At 27.0% G+C, this 20,166-nt stretch overlaps 1 protein-coding gene across 3 annotated transcripts in view; it reads left to right on the top strand.

Moving 5' to 3' along the window:
- Ih (hyperpolarization activated cyclic nucleotide gated potassium channel Ih) overlaps positions 1–19,954 on the top strand; it is a 633,919-nt gene extending 613,965 nt beyond the window's left edge. The window contains exons 10-11 of one of the 3 annotated variants that reach the window (XM_075359888.1): positions 2,361–2,440; positions 19,226–19,360. In XM_075359888.1, coding sequence (XP_075216003.1) covers positions 2,361–2,439 — 79 coding nt within the window. In that variant the 3' untranslated portion in view covers position 2,440; positions 19,226–19,360. Of the gene's footprint in view, positions 1–2,360; positions 2,658–19,225 lie in introns of those variants that run through there. The other 2 variants (XM_075359885.1, XM_075359887.1) reach the window with 2 other exon arrangements.
- Positions 19,955–20,166: the final 212 nt, after the last annotated feature.

The raw sequence follows: 20,166 nt of genomic DNA on the forward strand, positions 1-20,166 counted from the left end.
TTGATATTTAATAAATTTTTAACAAACTACAAATCTTTCTAAAAATGGAGTTTTAACAAATTAATCACATAGAAATAGAAACTGTTAATACAAGAGAAAGAGATTCTCATTGAAATTTATGGCTCAAATCATTTCTGAGTATAATCACATAAAAAATTTGCCAAAATTTACATTAGAAATTTAGATCTTTACAAAATATCAAATACCTCCTTAAAAAAATTATGTAAAATTTATGGTGGGTAATTTCCTTTTTTTTATTTTGGCCAACTAAATGATTGTGTACCAGCCTTCGTTTAGCTTTTTTTTCTTAATGTATCCCCACTTTTTTCATTTTTTCTGAGTGTTCTCTTCCTTTTTGTGTTCCTTTTTCTCCTCCTTTATGGGAGCAGATTTGTTCTGGAATCCTCTCTTATTTTTGATAATTTTCCTCTATTTTTAATATCTTTTGCAGTAATTTATATTCCTTCTTTAGAGGTTTGGCAAACCATTCTAAGCATATTTTTTATTTATGAAGTGGTTGAGTATTTTCTTTGTTCTATTATTATTCATTCTAAATCAGTAGCCATAAAATTGGAGTCTTTTCCTTTACCTTTTGTTTTTAATTGCATCAAAGAATTCTTATACTTAATAATCTTTATTCTTTTACCTATTTTTTTTTATTTATAAAATACATTCTGAATGAGTTTTCTTAATATCAAGGAATTCATTTTTATCTAGAAAGAAGCCAGATCCTGTGAATACTTTAAGTTAAGATTTTAACAAGGTTTTAAACAAATTTATCCTGTAAGTTTTGCTAAAATTGTTTTGCTGTTCTCAAATTCTATGCAAACAAATATTGGTTTACATGATAAACTTCCTTTAATTTTTTTAATTTAATATTGCACATGTGTGTGTGTGTGCACACGCGCTGTCTTTTTTTTAATGATCTGTCTGTTTTATCATGTTCATTATGTTACAATTTTCACATTTGTATATATTGCACAACTTATCTGTCTTTTTCTTTCAAGATTTTGAACAATTTAAAAATATTATTTTTGATTCTTTTTAGACTGACAATATTGTTAGTAACAATAAAAGTATTATCTAGGTGAGGGTTATTATTCTACTATTTACAAGATTTAAATAGTTAATTTTTAGTAAATAATAATAATGTAGACAATAGATTCAATATTTTTAATACATATTATTTCATGATTTATTTTTATTTATTATTTAATTCTTTACTTGTTTGTTTTTGAGATTAGCAGTTAAACATTCCTTAAAACTAATCTATTAATTTCAGCATGTTTACATCTTCAGTTAATACATATTTTTTATTAATGCCTCCTTTTTTTATAAAATAATGTCCTTCTCTGAAATTTATACCCCCTACATATCTTTCTGTTTCAAAATTAACTAAAACCTAATGGCTTGTAAACTCACCAGCATAGTTTGTTCATCTTTTAAAATTTGCCATAAGATATCTTCATTTTGCTCTTTACAAATTTTATCCAATTTTTACAATACACATTCCAATATTTTCTGGTTTTTTCTATTGCCTTCATTTCATCACCACTACTGGCATTCTGTATATATATTATATTATGTTAAAAGCTATGTATTATATATTATTTCCAGTTATATTCCTTCATAACATCTGTCAGAATGCTTCACCTTCTTTATTTTCTATCTTTTTATGGAAATCACATCAAGCCATTCTTCAAACTGGTAGCTCACTTGGAAATTATCATTTTCATGTGTAGTACCTAATATTTTTTTTCTTTTTGTTTGGGATTATCTTAAATGCAATATAATACTATCTTCCAAAGAGTTTAGATTTGTTAAATTCCTGTGTTTTGTGACTATAAGTTACTGATTGAGACTTAGGTATTTTCTTTGTAGTGATTTGTACTTTGTAAGTTGATGTCTTCTTTAAAAAACCATCATTCTTCGGATTAGTCTTCAGTGGCCAAACTTTTTGAGACAAAGACAGGTTAACACCTATAAAACAGTTTTTATTTTACAGAATATTGTTGTCAATCATATATTATTTTAATTATTAATTCATCATTTTTTAAGTATTTCTTTGTCTTATTAACCTTTAGTTATTGAAGAGTAATTTTTTCATTAATGTTTACTTTGTCAGAATATTTCTATTCTCTTTTATCCATTTCCTCTTTCTAATATGATTCAGGACAGTTTGAAAAGTTAAGAAAAGTCATAATAGATGCTCTTTATCACTTCAGTTTAACTATTTATTATTTTGTTATTGATTTTTTTTTATTTTTAGTTTAAACAACGTTTTATTTTTCTAAGTTAATTTATTTAGTTAAAATTATTATTTATTTAAAAGAATTTTGTTTTGTTCATATTTTTTGTAGGTGTACTAATGATTTGATCTATGGATCACCATTCCAAGAGAAGCGTGATTTGGACTGTGTAACTGAGACATTTGGATAGTGTAATTATGTTTTTTTTTTTATTGAACTGTGCATAAACACTTGACAGTCAATGGGGATTTTTCATTGTTTAAAATCTTTCAACCTATTGTTATTATAAAATTATAAATATCTTTATTGTAAATAACTTTTGCTTTTTATTTTATACATTTTTTAAAGTTATTTAATTCTTTTTTACATGATTAAATAAATGAATTTGAATTTTTTTCATTAAAACATATTTTTTTAATAGTATTTAATTATAGTTCATATAAATCAAAACACCATATGCAGCATTTCTGAAATGGTTATATATTATAATAACTTACATTATAAGAGTTATTACGTTTACTTTTTTTTTTAATATTACATTATATTCAAAATTATTACTATTATTATGAATACAGGAAAAATCTAATTAATTTATCTAATGTTAGTAATGTAGTATATTAATATCGAAATGACTGTTCTGAGTTTTTGAAAAGATGTGAGTATTTAAAATGCTGAACTTAAATGTTATTGGACAAAAAATAGTGTATAAATAAGTTAAACCAAATTACATAAATCAAGCTGTTTTAACATATTTGAATTTAAAAATAATTGTTAGGTCAACATAAATTTATGGACATGTTAAAACATTTACATAAAAATTTGTTAAGCGATATTTTAATTGTTTAATTTTTAAATTTGTATGTTACTGTAGCTTCTTTTATTTATAACAACAAAGATTAATTATTTTCTTACATATGTTATAAATTTAAATTGTTTACAGAAAAGAGATCATTCATTACGTGCAATATTTATGTTTGTTTTTTGTAATATATTTATATCTAAATATGTCACTAATTATTTGACTAATTTGATTAACTCCTTCATTCCTGTGTTTTCTGTGACTTTTAAATCCAAATTATTTACAAAACAGTATAAAATGAAACAAAAAAAAGCTGTGTAAAAAACATTAAAATAAATGCTCAAGTAAAATTGAAGTGTTATTTAATGCCATATATAAAAGATAAAAACCAGGAGATAACATTACCCAAATGCAGCTTTCTACTAAAATATTTTAGTATTAGACAATTTTTTCCATCTATTCATATGACATTCCAAAAAATTAGCATACAAGTGTTCTGAGTATATCTTTTAAGAATACATTTAAAATATTTTTAGATTTTGTAACAGTAAAAGTGATTTTTGGTTTTCTTAACGACAATTTGAAATACAATTAATGTTAGAAGTACTGTAAATGTGTAATTTTGCGAAGTTGATATTAAAATACTAAGTTCATCCAGTTTTTTACTACTTTAGTGTATCAATTCATTATCCAAAGTTATGTATATATATTATTTATTAACCTTTTAGAAATGCTGTATGAATGTGTTTTTGATCATTATTGAATATTTAATAAAATTTTCATTTATTATGAGAATAAAATGAGATTTTAAAATTCCCTTCAAATTTAAAGTTTTTTGTTTATATTTTATTTAGAAATAAAATTAATATTCAAATATTTTTCTCCCAAAAATTTGTAAAATTTTATTTTACTTTTTCCCTGGTTTTGGATGATTGTTTATTTTGGGATTTTGTGGTCTCTGTTATCTTTTACTGTCTTTTATTGAATATGAATGTGTTTCAGTTATACACTACTGGGTGCTTCTGTAACTTCTGTCAATTATATTTTTGTTTTTTTTTCTTTTTGCTTTTCTAAATGTTTTTTTGTGTCTTGCTTTGGGATTTTTAATTTCTTTTGATCATTTTTGTGTGTTATTTCAGCATTTTTTAAATTTATTATGCAGTGATTTTTTCCTAAATATTTAAAAGAAATGTTTTATGTGTTATATAATTTTAATAGTGAACTATATTTATTTCAGAACAACATGAACAATCTTATGGTTTTATTCTCAATTTTTTCTCTTTAGGAAAATATCCCATCCATTGTTTTCTCATTGAAGAAAGAAGATTTATTGTAAAATAAGTTGATTTTTTGAAAATAATAATAAAAAGACTCATTCAACCTTCTGGGTGGTCTTTACATTGACTTGTCTTGTTTATTTAAAAACTATTTAAAATGACAGTACTGGAAAAAATTATACAGTCTCATTTAAACTGTCATTCAGTATATGTATAAACTTTAACAGTGAATGTTTTCTGAGACATTAATTCTATCAGAGTTGTAATGATAACTGAAGGATTGTACATAAGATATCAATTTCATGATAAACATGTATAGCAATGTTTGCATAAAACCTCTAAATATTATTTTCAATGTTAAATGAGGATAAACAATAGTTACAAATAATTGCAACGAGTGAAATGTTTGGGGTGCTATTTCTTCTTCTAACAAAATCAACTTTAATCATAATAGCATGTTATTTATTTCCATTATTGGTTTAACTAGATTTATTAGTTACACAAAAGCAAAATAAATGTACTATAAAACCAATAAAATGACTATAGAGAATCATTAGAATGTACATTATAAGATCAAGAAATATGTATATTATCTGCTTTGTAAACTTACAAATACTCATAACATATTGGAAATTTGTATTTTCTTTAATGTATATTCATTTTCAACTTACACACAAGTTGTTTATTAAAATTAGGTTTTTCAGTCATAAACATTCTGGCATTTAAGTCTTTTATTTTTCTTAACAAAAATATTTTAATTTTAACAGTCTGAAAAATACATCATCAAAATGCAAATTTAATATTATTTGTATTCCAGGAAGTCATATAACACTAGGTAGTTATTTTCTTTTTACAACCACATTATTTATGTACTTCCATGTAACGTTACCTAATTCCATCTTTGTAACTAGTTTTCATCTGTTTGGTAAATTTTCTATCCAGTGCATTTTATACCATAATGTTTGTAATGTTTCAAATCTCTAATTTTTAATCATATCTCATTATTCTCAGTAAAAGCATTTATCTTCAGATTAAAGTTACTTCAAATACCTCTTTGTAAGAATTCAAAGCTATCATACAGAAGAATGATGATGATGATAAGTGTTTTATCTGGTGGTTTCAGCAGTTATTTAGCCACAAAGCCAGCTGATCCTCTGCCAATTTTTATTGTTAACCTGCCTTATTTCCATATTTATTTCATCAATTAGCTGAAACCTTTTCCCTCTTCTTTCTCTTATTCCTTCTACCATACTTTCTAAAGTTTTTTTAGTATCTCTTTCTTTTTTTGGCTAAGAAGCCAATGATACGCTTACTGATGGTAACCTTACTGTTATACAATAAATAACAAAGGTTACAACTTTAATAAATATTGTATACATTTAAAAATCTTTCTAGTTGTTATAAAGTTTGTTTTACTGTTGACTGGAGATGAAAATCTGATCCATTCAATTTTTCATTGTTAAATTATGTGGAACCCAAACCTTAAAATTTTTACTTCAGCCTTCTTCAGATGGGTTAAAACTATTTTTTTGGTTGATGTTTTGATTGTTACTGATATCATGATTACTAATGTGCTAGTCTTGCCCATTTTTTTCCCATGATTTCATCAGCTTTTTCAGTCACTGGCCGACCAGAGCAAGGTGCATCATGACATCAAAAATTTGATATTGAAACCACTTGAACAAGTTTTGTGCCACATTTACTGATACTCAGGCTGTTAAAAAAAATTATGATGTTTATGGAACATATGCATTCCATAAACATCATAAATGTTTTAACAGCCTGCGTCGCACTCTTCCCTTTTATGTTATAAAATTCAATGAGATCCTAAAACATCCATCCAGAGAACACAAAGAAACTTTTTCACCAACCCCGACTTAAATTACTGCAGTATTGTTTTTCTTTGTTTTCTTAAATGTTTATGAATAGCTCTTATACTTTTTTATTCATTAAGTATGTTGAGCATCATTCTTATACTTTTTATTAAACGTTTAATCTATAACCCGCTCTTCAGTTTTTATTTTCTTATTTTATTTATTATTTTTTTAATGTATATGTCCACGTTAATTAGCAAACTTCAAATAAATAAGATTTTTCTCTATTAGTTTAACTCTATTTTAAATCACTTTTGTACGCTTTTTAGCAGTTACTGGAAAAAGACACATCTGTGAACAATTTTATTATTGTATGCATGATAATATACATATGATGCATATATGCATTATGTTTTAATGTTTGCACTGTTTGATACTTATGGCATGACTGTCTTTATATCTTTGCCTCGGACTAGTAATGTGTTATTATAACTGTGTTCATCTATTTAACTCACAGTGTTGTTGGCTTTTGTATTTTTAGCTTTTTAATTTACTCTGTTTTGTAATGAACTTGATTTATTATTGTGTTATTCTTTTTACCAATTATTCATCTTTATATTTATTTAAATATATTTTGGATGTGTTTTTTTTAAAGGTACAAGTTAACATAATTTTTTGTTTTAGCACTAAGTTAAAATAATATTTTATATAGTAATAAAAAACTGGTATTACAGTTAGTGGATCGTTTAATTACTATAGAAAAAGTAAATTAGTTTTCTTGAAAAACAGTTTTTCATATTATGTAATATTAGTTCATTGGATTATGGTTAACACGTTGCAAATCAGTTGTTTAACAGCTGATTTTCAAAGTCCAGTTCTGAGGTTCAGATCCTAGTAGAAGATAGTTGCTTTTATACAGGTTTGAATACTAATGGTTGACCTGAGTCTGTACAAGACTGCATTTCATTTACATGTGATACATATCATCCTCATCTTATTGGGTCATACGGGGGTTGCTTGTGTTCACTAGTTGAACAGATAGCAACATACACGTTTGGAAAATAAAAAAATATGTATTATTTAAAATCATGCAAGTAGATTGTTAGCAGTGTGAAACTACCAGTCCCAAATCAACTGATTATCTATTTACTTTTTAATGAAGCAATAATTAATGTATTTATTAATACATTTATAAATAAATACAAACATGTTTTCTGAATTTTTAAGTTATATTAGAACCAAGGCAAAGATGTGCTTTATAATGAAAATAAAGGATTGCAATTCATGATCATGGATTAGTAAGCTCATGATTGCTACAATAAGAAATTCTAAAGTTTTAAAAATAAAGATCTTAGAAAAATGTAATTCTTTACAAATCTGGTTGATTTATGCATGATCAGTTAGCCTGTCAAAAACTTATTGTGCAAAATATTATTTAATTACTTTGTGAAACATTTAGGTTAATGAAACTTACACCTAAATGAATCTACAGATCTATGAAAAGATCTAATTAAGTAAAAAATAATAAATAAAAAGGGAAAGAAAAATATATAACAATTTTACTTGGATGAAAATTCAATTAATCCTTTTGCATTTAAAATAATTTTTTTCTTGTAAAATTAAATAATTTTATATTTAATGATAACTTGTACCAGTATTTTAAATAACAAAATATTCATCTTAGGAAAAAAGACATTATTAGTGATTATTAAAAATTTAAATTTTCATTAAAAAGCTGAAATCCTTTTAAAAAATTTAGCAAAAATGAATAATAAAGATTAAGAATTTCTTCATTATTTTTTTTATTTTTTATTTTTTTTCATTTTTACTGAAGTGATAATTTCATTTTAAACAGAGTAGCTGTAGTCTACATGAAGCAAAATATAAAAAGAGGCAATAAACATACGAGCAGAAGGAATTCTTAAATGTTATTTCAGTTTTTTGGTTAATTGTTGAAAAACCAGTTCTATATTTTGTTTAAAAAAACCTATGTTGTATTATAATTTTATTTATTTTTAACATGTATTATTTTAATTCTATGGTGTACAGCAGTGGATAAAAAACTATGATTTTTTTCTTTTATTTACTTTGTTTAAGTGGTTAAACTTTTTCCATACAAATGAAAAAAATACCTTCCCTTTTGCACTGTTATTTAACATACAGTTCTTGTACATAAAAGTTACAAAAATGTAATATATAACATTAATTTTTATAATTGTGTAGTATTGTTTTATAATTACTACTTAGATAAAATTTAAAAGAGATATAACATTTTTGTATTGTGTTATTAATGAAAATTAATTAACATGAAGTGGACTAAAAATATATTTTTATATTTACATTATAGTATTAATTTTATTTTGTGTATATGTATTATAAAACAGTGAGTTTTGAATGTGTTAATGACTTTATTTGTTGTTGTGTCCCCTTAATGTACAAATTTTTTTTAGATATTTAAGAGTAAGTACTTAAAAACTGTACAGTATATTTTTGTTTTTAGTTTTATTATAAATAGTGCAGTAGGAGTTCCAATTTTAGATATAATAATATAGTTGTGCTAATTTGTTAATCTGTGTATTATATTATTTTATTATTATTATTAATTTTTTGTTGTTTATGTTGCATTTTTATGGATGTGCTTTCATAAATTGTGCATTTGCCACTGATTTTACATTTTTTCTTTTGTTTTGAATTTCGGAATATCTTAACCTGCATGTAATAATAATTTGCTTCAAGTTTTTTTATTAATATGTATATTTTCATGTGTTATTCAAATAAACATTTTGATTTATCCAAGCTTTATTTGGAACTTGTTTCTACAGTTTCATGGCCTTTCTTCTAATAAAAACATAGATACTATTTTTCAGTAATAAAAATGAAAAATAGAGCTAGATAAATTTAGACATTTTTTTGTCTTTGCTTTCATTTTGTAGGTAAAAATATATTTTTTTTGTAAAATTCAGCATAAATGTATTGCTCATGTATTCAAACTAAGCTTAACTTAGTCCAAGTATTTCAAAATGACTGATTCAAGAGTGGTCTATGTAAAAGTACAATTTACAATTTAATATAATTATATAGAAAAGGGGTTTGCTTACAACTGTCATAATGTATCTCTGCACTTCCACTAACTCCACTGCAGAAGGTGCTACTAATTTATCTCTAGAAAATATTTTGGAAACTGATTATCTGAAACATCTCTTTTCTGCAACTGATTTATCCTCTTTATGTTTGATAACTGGGGTTTCATTAAAGTTACATACACGTAAATTGGTCACTGTTTTTTTTTACAAATGGATATATTAATACAATGAGACATTTCATAAACATAAAACTATAACACCTTAATTATGAATTAAAAAGTAACTTTTTCTAAATTATAGTGTTATTATTGAATTTTTTTTATTCAAAATTATATTGTTTTCCAATATACTACTAGCTCAGTTTTGGTAACCGATTTTACTGTTCTAGGCAAGTTGTTCCAGTATGACAATGTGAGCTTAACAAAATAAAAAATTATTAAAATTCAGTTAAAAGAAGTTTTGTCTTTAAATGAATTTTAATCCAAATCCATTTAGGTATTTAGGTTAAACAGCAGTTGTCAGCAATTATGTTAGCCATCCCTTTGTGTTTGTTCTATTCAAACACCAAACAGGTAATCTTATTTTAAATCGATGATCCTAGTTGCATTTATTTTTATACAATAAGGTATTTTATGAGATGTGTTTGTAATATTATCAACTTTATTTCTGCAGTTAGTTTAAAAAAAAATAACAATTCATAAACAGTTTATTTATAGCTCTAAAATTTATTTATATACTTTTATGGTACAGTAAAACCTCCCTAAAACAGAATCTGATGAGATTGAATAAGAATTTTTTTTTGAAGGAGTTTCTGTTTTGCAGAGTTTTTAAAATTCAAGCTAATTTATTGTGAGGTCCTGTGCTATGAATTATACAAATGTAAAATGACGTTAGATATGTATAAACGTTTGGAATCCGGAAATTATACTGCATGTAGAGAACATTAACCACTAATTTTCAAAAATTGTTCATTTACATTAAAAGAGGGTGTTTTTTATTTTTACAAGTTAGTCATTTTTCATTTAAAAGTTATGTTTAATTAGAAGTTATATACTTAGCTTGAAACACAACATGATCTAATACTAATTCTAAAATAAAATCTTTTTCTAAAGTAATCAAGTGTAGTATTGTTTCAATAACTTACCCTTGGAACTTTCATTTTCAATAATTTATATACTTCACTTCAAGTATACACTTATAATACAAGTAAATAAAAAAAAAATTCACTTAGCTTAAAACACAACATGACCTATGCGCGGCTTCCAAGATTTACCTATCACCATATGTTAAGTAACATACCATCTGCAAAACCTCACACCAGAACAGTCAGTCTTTCTTTGGATTGTTTGCTTCCAACACATTTACATTTTTGAAACACAGTATTTTATTTGGTAAAGCTCGAAAAGATGAACCACTTTCATTGTAATTACCGATATTTTTTGTTTCATAACCTGCAGTTATTTCTTTAATTTTATTTTTCCAGTCAATAACTATGTCTTTGTCTACCTGTTTAGCCTCACCTGAAATTTTATTATAAGAAATAGAATCTCACACGGAATTTTTGTAGCCATCCATTAGAAGTGCTAAATGTAGCAACTCCTAACTTAGCTGCAATTTCTTTCGCCTGTTGTTGCAGCATAGGCCCTGAAATAAGAAGATTTTTTTTATCTTGTATGTGTGAACCATTTAAATAAAATTGAATTTATTTCTTCATTTTTGATTTTAGTTTGCTGTCTACAATTAGCATTCCTTTCACTTTTCAACCATTCTTTCCTGATTTTATCTTTATTTTTTAAAATGTTGTAAATTTGTATTTTTCCACAATTAAACTTTTCACTAAGTTCTTTAATGTTTGTTTTAGAAGTTAAATTAATAATTTCTATTTTGTTCTTTAAACGTAAATTATTTTTTCTCAGCATAATTATAATCAAAAAGAAGAAAAATGCATGAAACTAAAACTAAAATAAGTTACAGTTTTTAAAGCGTTAGATTAAACAAAAAATAAAGGCACATATATACTGTATTTAAACTCTCAACAGATACCAAACAGAATGCAAAACTATAACAATTTACTTCTATGACAAAATGAAAACTACTCTGCTGCGTACCATGGTGTTAAGGCCCTGAATAAAATTATTCTCAGAATTGTAGATGGGTTGTTTACATAAACTGCCACCCGCTATCAAATTTTATTTAATGACCATCGACTTATATGCCGAAGTTTGGAGCCAAGAATGTGATGGCATATAATTAGATAAACAACAGTTACAGTACTGTACTATAATAATCATCTACTGGATTTATAATTTGCAAATTGTGGGATTGTATAATCTTTTTTTTTTAATTTCCTTTCTGTCTTATGGGGCAAGATTTTAAAACGTAGAATTAAAAAAAATCTCTGTTTCCTTACCATTTCTATATTGTGGATTTTTCCATCTTGAAGAGATTAATTTCTATAAAAGTATATCGGGATTTGGGAAAATGTTCATTTTGAGGAGGTTCTGTTTTGTAGAGGTTTCACTGTATTGTTTTAATAAAAAATAAATACTAAAAAATAATCCAGTATTCTTTGTCACTGTTATAAATTATATATTTGTTACAATAAAACATCAAACTAATAAAATATTGAATAATTTTTGAAGCATAACTTAACTAATCAAGCTAATTCTCATGGATGAGTTTGATTCATTTTTATTCTATAAAACTACCATATTATATCGTAGATACTGTATAATCAGTTACTTATTAGTAGTTGTGTTGTTATAAAAATATTAGCATAGATAAATTGTAGTTTTACCTGCAGCACTTTTAAAAAACTGAATAGAACAAATTTTTTATTTGAATAAATTATCACTATAATGATGTCTCACAGCATTAGAAGTTGATATACAGGTATATTACAATTATATTAATACAAGAATTTTGAAAAAGTTTATTACATGATAATAGTAAATTAATTTTGATATTTTAATTAGTAAATTATTACTACTTTAACTTTAAAGAAATAATAAAAATGAAAATATTCTTACTTTATATGCACAATAATGAAATATGTTGCTTTTATTATATGCTAAGAGAATTTGTTGATTTTTGATTTTGCTTTTATTACAATAAATTAATAAATATTTGTTTCTTTTTGTTTTTGTTATTTATTGCCATTCTTTATTTATATTTATACCTATTCTTGATTATACTGCATTAATTCAGGCATGTTTCATTCATGAATGTTAGATTATTAATGCTTTATTATTATTATTTCTGTAATAAAGTAAATAGCTTCTAATTATTTTATTTAAATGCTCTTGAGATAAATAAAAAAAGAAATTTTAAAGGTAAGTATCATTTTTTATGAAGTTTTACTTATAGTTTTAAAAGTGAAATATATTTTCTAATTACGGTCTAGCAGTTTAGTGAGTAACAAATTATATAGTATATGTTACCATTAAAATATTATAAATAATATTTATTTACATGTATTAACACCATGTTAATAACATGGGGTTGATATTTTGATATATAATAACATTGAAGTTTTATTGACAGAATGTGTTGATTAATTGTTTCTGTTTTTAAATATAATACATGTTTTTGAATTTTTAAATCTGATTCCATTTTATGATTCTTTGAGTTACAATTACCTCACATTAAAGTGTGGTTTTGAAGTCTGTAGTTAATTGTGTTATAAATTTACCAAATTAATTTATAAATTTACCAACTTTATATCAAATAAATAAAAGCCCAGCCTGATTCTGCAAAGCTGTTAAGTTGAAAATAAACTTAAACCCAACTGCTTGCAAATTTTATCTGCGAGAATAATTGTTTTTTTTATTGTTTAAAGTTACAAGCTTTTTATTTTTTTAATGAAGAAAAACAGTAAAAGGAATTGTTTACATCTATAACACAGATTATTTCCGTTTAAACATTGTATAAGCATTTTATACTTACCAGTTTACACTATTCATAGAGTGAAATCTTTCTTTGTGGACATTTATACACACAGCCCTCTTGTACAGACAGTTTTTTTGGCAACCATACACTGTTATGTTTTACTGTCTATTTTGACTTTCTGTAAATGAACAATCTCTTGTCCATATATGGACACTAAAATTGAAACAGTTCTGTATAATCAATCTTCCTGTCTGGGCAGTAAAATGCACATTGAACTGCTTTTGTGAAAAGTTAGTTAAATTATGATTAAAAGGTAATAATTATGTTTATTTTACTGAAATAAGTAGGTGGGATATCATACACCACTTATTGCACAAAGAAAAATGTGGGTATCAGTAATAAAATGTAGAAACCACTTTTAATAATACTGACATTGATACAAGTTTCTAGCAATTCTATGATAGTATTTCGAAGGGATGACCTTATTGATTTCTATTACCAATCACCTGTGCCATTTCTTTTTTGTTACAGGTTAGAAGGAAGATATAAAACAAAAAAAGGTCTCAAAATGAAGCACTCACCAGTGTTTCTATGTGTTGGAAGTTGTAAAACTTTTTGCACTATTTTTTTCCCCTTGAAATGCACTTGTTATATTGTTACACATAGTCTGCATTTATGAATATTCATAACTTATTTGCCTCTAAATAACTTCCTTTTATTTAGTGATAATATTAATAATACCAATAATACTTCTGTTACTGTTTGTTTATGAAATTTCATGTAGGTATGATTTTTAACTGACTAGATGAGCAATACTTATAAGAAACTCAATTTGAAAGTGGGAAGGTGGTCTGGAAAAGAGCACCCTGCCAATTCTATAAAATATGGTCATTTCTATTATCCAAGAATTTATTAAAAAAATGTCAAATTTTTACATTTTCCTCCTGAAATATTAATCAGTATTGGTTTGCCTCTTGTCAGAACTCCATTCTCAAGATTATCTGATAAAACTCATTCTTTCTTTTTACATTTTTTTACATCAACCAAAAAAAATATATTCTGGTATCGAAAATGGTATAGATACATCCCTAGCATTGGTACTATATTGTTATTATTGTACTTTACAGGAAATGCACATACAGTTCATTCTGAGCATTTAATGTTAGACCCAATTTGGTGATTTAAATAAAAATATTTGTGTTGTGGTAATGAATTTGTAACACTTCTTTACTTTAATTTGTTGAAATAAGCTATTTTTCAAAGTTCACTTATTAAACTGTTTCTTTTTAGGTTATAAGTTCAATGTACAGTAATAATCACTTACCGTAGAGAACTAACTATTTTCACTAAAATATATGAATCATTAACTCAAACGAAGCAGCCCTCTAACACACAGATATCTCCTTAACCAAACAAAACCTTTTTCAGAGGAAGTGTCTGGACAAGGGAGGTTTAGTTTAGAGGAGTTGTATTCAAAATCAACAGACCACTTTTAAATTTTAAAATGTCATTTTTAATTAAATCCATAGTGTTTTTTTGTTAAAATATTTATAGAATGACCAAATAAAATTACAGATTCCCAAGACTTGTTTATATAAGTTTAGAATTATAATCACATTTTGATAGTTGAGCAGTCATGATTAGTGGTTATGGACTGTGCACAAAAAAATTAATTTTACATCTGTTGTCATATTAGCTGTATATAAATGAGAAAGAAAAAAAAGTTATGAAACAATAACAATAATGTTGTTATGCATAGCTATGTGCTAGTGTAGCAGGATTTTTTTTTGTAAATATAGGAATTTTTTATATTGATTTGTGGGTATTGAGTTTTGATTAATTATGTCTTTTTAATATTTATATTTATTTCTGCTAATCCCTATATGACTGCTGGTAATCATTTTTAAATACTAAGATGCATATTTATTTCTATGTTTTTAATTAATATGAATAGTTCTTGAGTGCTCTCAACTGTAATTTTCTTCCATTTAGTAAAGTACATTCTTTGTTCACATTGATATGTAATTGAAGCATTACCAAATGAACAGTTTCAGTGTATACATATTTTAACAGTGTTGGAACATAATTTTAGTACCAATTTCAAAACTTACAGATTGAACAAGAGAAATTTTTCTACTTAACTTTACTCTATATTTTTGAATTTATTATTCATTAAAAACAAAGCTTATTCAGATAGTTAAGACATTTTATTAGATATTAAATCCATGTTGGCATTAAATTGGATAAAACATGTTTAAACAAAAAATTACAATTTAATGAATCTGTGTTTGAGAATATTTTCCTTCAATTCTTGAATAAAATTATGTTGAAGAATGAGTTATATCATCAGTATCATTAAATCTGATAAAAAGATGATAATTCTGATGAAAAGTATGTATTATCATCTATTCCTTATCACATTGTATTGGCCCTTTGATCCATTATCTTTCTATCTGCCAAATTTCATCTACCTTATAATGTAATTTATATTTCAACATATAATTTTTAATATACTACTAAAGTTATCTTTTTTTTTTTTTTTGTCTTCAGTCATTTGACTGGTTTGATGCAGCTCTCCAAGATTCCCTATCTAGTGCTAGTCGTTTCATTTCAGTATACCCTCTACATCCTACATCCCCAACAATTTGTTTTACATACTCCAAACGTGGCCTGCCTACACAATTTTTCCCTTCTACCTGTCCTTCCAATATTAAAGCGACTATTCCAGGATGCCTTAGTATGTGGCCTATAAGTCTGTCTCTTCTTTTAACTATATTTTTCCAAATGCTTCTTTCTTCATCTATTTGCCGCAATACCTCTTCATTTGTCACTTTATCCACCCATCTGATTTTTAACATTCTCCTATAGCACCACATTTCAAAAGCTTCTAATCTTTTCTTCTCAGATACTCCGATTGTCCAAGTTTCACTTCCATATAAAGCGACACTCCAAACATACACTTTCAAAAATCTTTTCCTGACATTTAAATTAATTTTTGATGTAAACAAATTATATTTCTTACTGAAGGCTCGTTTAGCTTGTGCTATTCGGCATTTTATATCGCTCCTGCTTCGTCCATCTTTAGTAATTTTACTTCCCAAATAACAAAATTCTTCTACCTCCTTAATCTTTTCTCCTCCTATTTTCACATTCAGCGGTCCATCTTTGTTTTTTCTACTACATTTCATTACTTTTGTTTTGTTCTTGTTTATTTTCATGCAATAGTTCTTGCGTAGGACTTCATCTATGCCGTTCATTGTTTCTTCTAAATCCTTTTTACTCTCGGCTAGAATTACTATATCATCAGCAAATCGTAGCATCTTTATCTTTTCACCTTGTACTGTTACTCCGAATCTAAATTGTTCTTTAACATCATTAACTGCTAGTTCCATGTAAAGATTAAAAAGTAACGGAGATAGGGAACATCCTTGTCGGACTCCCTTTCTTATTACGGCTTCTTTCTTATGTTCTTCAATTGTTATTGTTGCTGTTTGGTTCCTGTACATGTTAGCAATTGTTCTTCTATCTCTGTATTTGAACCCTAATTTTTTTAAAATGCTGAACATTTTATTCCAGTCTACGTTATCGAAAGCCTTTTCTAGGTCTATAAACGCCAAGTATGTTGGTTTGTTTTTCTTTAATCTTCCTTCTACTATTAATCTGAGGCCTAAAATTGCTTCCCTTGTCCCTATACTTTTCCTGAAACCAAATTGGTCTTCTCCTAACACTTCTTCCACTCTCCTCTCAATTCTTCTGTATAAAATTCTAGTTAAGATTTTTGATGCATGACTAGTTAAACTAATTGTTCTGTATTCTTCACATTTATCTGCCCCTGCTTTCTTTGGTATCATTACTATAACACTTTTTTTGAAGTCTGATGGAAATTCCCCATTTTCATAAATATTACACACCAGTTTGTATAATCTATCAATCGCTTCCTTACCTGCACTGCGCAGTAATTCTACAGGTATTCCGTCTATTCCAGGAGCCTTTCTGCCATTTAAATCTTTTAATGCTCTCTTAAATTCAGATCTCAGTATTGTTTCTCCCATTTCATCCTCCTCAACTTCCTCTTCTTCCTCTGTAACACCATTTTCTAATTCATTTCCTCCGTATAACTCTTCAATATATTCCACCCATCTATCGACTTTACCTTTCGTATTATATATTGGTGTACCATCTTTGTTTAACACATTATTAGATTTTAATTTATGTACCCCAAAATTTTCCTTAACTTTCCTGTATGCTCCGTCTATTTTACCAATGTTCATTTCTCTTTCCACTTCTGAACACTTTTCTTTAATCCACTCTTCTTTCACCAGTTTGCACTTCCTGTTTATAGCATTTCTTAATTTCCGATAGTTCCTTTTACTTTCTTCATCACTAGCATTCTTATATTTTCTACGTTCATCCATCAGCTGCTATATATCGTCTGAAACCCAAGGTTTTCTACCGGTTCTCTTTATTCCGCCTAAGTTTGCTTCTGCTGATTTAAGAATTTCCTTTTTAACATTCTCCCATTCTTCTTCTACATTTTCTACCTTATCTTTTTTACTCAGACCTCTTACGATGTCCTCCTCAAAAATCTTCTTTACCTCCTCTTCCTCAAGCTTCTCTAAATTCCACCGATTCATCTGACACCTTTTTTTCAGGTTTTTAAACCCCAATCTACATTTCATTATCACCAAATTATGGTCGCTATCAATGTCTGCTCCAGGGTAAGTTTTGCAGTCAACGAGTTGATTTCTAAATCTTTGCTTAACCATGATATAATCTATCTGATACCTTGCAGTATCGCCTGGCTTTTTCCAAGTGTATATTCTTCTGTTATGATTTTTAAATTGGGTGTTGGCAATTACTAAATTATACTTCGTGCAAAACTCTATAAGTCGGTCCCCTCTTTCATTCCTTTTGCCCAGCCCGTATTCACCCACTATATTTCCTTCCTTGCCTTTTCCAATGCTTGCATTCCAATCTCCAATTATTATTAAATTTTCATCTCCTTTTACGTGTTTAATTGCTTCATCAATCTCTTCGTATACACACTCTACCTCATCATCATCATGGGCGCTTGTAGGCATATAGATGTTAACAATCGTTGTCGGTTTAGGTTTTGATTTTATCCTTATTACAATGATTCTATCGCTATGCGTTTTGAAATACTCCACTCTCCTCCCTATCTTCTTGTTCATCACGAAACCTACTCCTGCCTGCCCATTATTTGATGCTGAGTTAATTACTCTAAAATCACCTGACCAAAAGTCGCCTTCCTCTTCCCACCGAACCTCACTAATTCCTACTATATCCACATTTGTCCTACCCATTTCCCTTTTTAAATTCTCTAGCCTACCAACCTTTTTCAAGCTTCTAACATTCCACGCTCCGACTCGTAGAATGTTATTTTTTAATTTTCTGGTGACCCCTTCCTTAGTAGTCCCCACCCGGAGATCCGAACGGGGGACTATTTTACCTCCGGAATATTTTACCAAGGAAGGCGCCTCCATTATTGCTATGTGAAAATGCAGAGAGCCACATTTTCTTGGAAAAAAAGCAGCTGTAGTTTTCCATTGCTTTCAGCTGCGCAGTACTCAGAGGACTGAGTGATGTTGATACGGCCGTTTAAGTCGTCCTGACTCACGCCCCTAACAACTACTGAAAGAGCTGCTGCCCTCTTTCAGGAATCATTCCTTAGTCTGGCTCTCAACAGATACCTCTCCGATATGGTTGCACCTTCGGTCCAGCTACTCTGTATCCCTGAGCACTCAAGCCCCCTCACCAACGGCAAGGTCTCATGATTCATAGAGGAGGAAAGTTATCTTATAAACAGATATAGAATATTAAAAAAAATATCACTTTATAAAAAGTATTTTTTAAATTTTACTACTTGATACTTTCCTTTTCAAGCAGGATAAATTTTCTGTATTGTATTTTCTGAGTTTACAGAAATTATCCATGTAAGTCATAATGTTGCACTAGTAATTAATTGATTACAAAGCTATCCATCCTATTTACCTAAATTTTTATAGTGGTAATTTGTAGTTGTATATTTTAATCCCATGACATGGTTTTTAATGTGGTTTTTCATTAATGCACTTACCTGTTATTTCTTTTCCAGACTGAATAAAATTGGTAAGAATCCAAATCTGGTTTCTCACCATGAAGAAGAGGAAGAAGAAGAAATGGGTAGTGAAAGTAAAACAATAAATGCAGTTGTAAATGCATTATCAGAACAAGCTGACCATGCAAACACATCAGTGGAGTCAGTAGGGAATAGATCATTAATCAGTGAATTAGGAAGAAGTTTACATATATTAACAGCTAGTTTACCGCGACCGAAGTCAGAAAGCAATTTTAATGATCTTCAAATGAACACTCGACCCGCATTTCACAAATCGGATACTTTCCATAAAGAAGCAAACAGTTTCCAATGACGACACTCAATTTTCTAGTCGGTTTGGTGGACTTTAATCATAATACCATACTGACAAAATTTAGTGCCATTAGCATTTATTTTCTTGTTTTAAGGCTTACCCAGCATTAACACTGTTTCATTTTGTAAAATATGTGCTTTTGTTATAAAAAATGAGGGAAATTGTGAATGTAATATCTATTTCTATAATAAACAAACCTAATAGAGGAAAATATTCTAATTCCCTTGTTAGGAATTACAAAAAGACTTATGGTGGTATTGTAGAGTATTCTGATTAAGAGATTTCATAAATTTTAATAATTATTTAATAACTGACAAATTTGTTACTAGGACTATACTTTGTTGAACTGGACATTCATTATAAGAAAAAATATATATATAAATATATATTATATAGTTTTGTAAATGCAAAAAGTAGGCCTACACATAAACATGTAAATTTATATATATATATATATATATATATATATATATATAAGATACTGATTTATTAATTACCAACAAATTATTATAATTAAATTGTAAATAATCACAATTAATGAAGCATTTAATAAAATTGTTAAAAATTGATAAATTAATTATGGAATCAATTTTTTTTTATCCAGAAGTGGTATGAAAAAGTTATT

Source organism: Lycorma delicatula, chromosome 3, assembly GCF_047948215.1.
Source record: "Lycorma delicatula isolate Av1 chromosome 3, ASM4794821v1, whole genome shotgun sequence".
In the NCBI taxonomy this organism is placed as follows: Eukaryota; Metazoa; Arthropoda; class Insecta; order Hemiptera; family Fulgoridae; genus Lycorma; species Lycorma delicatula.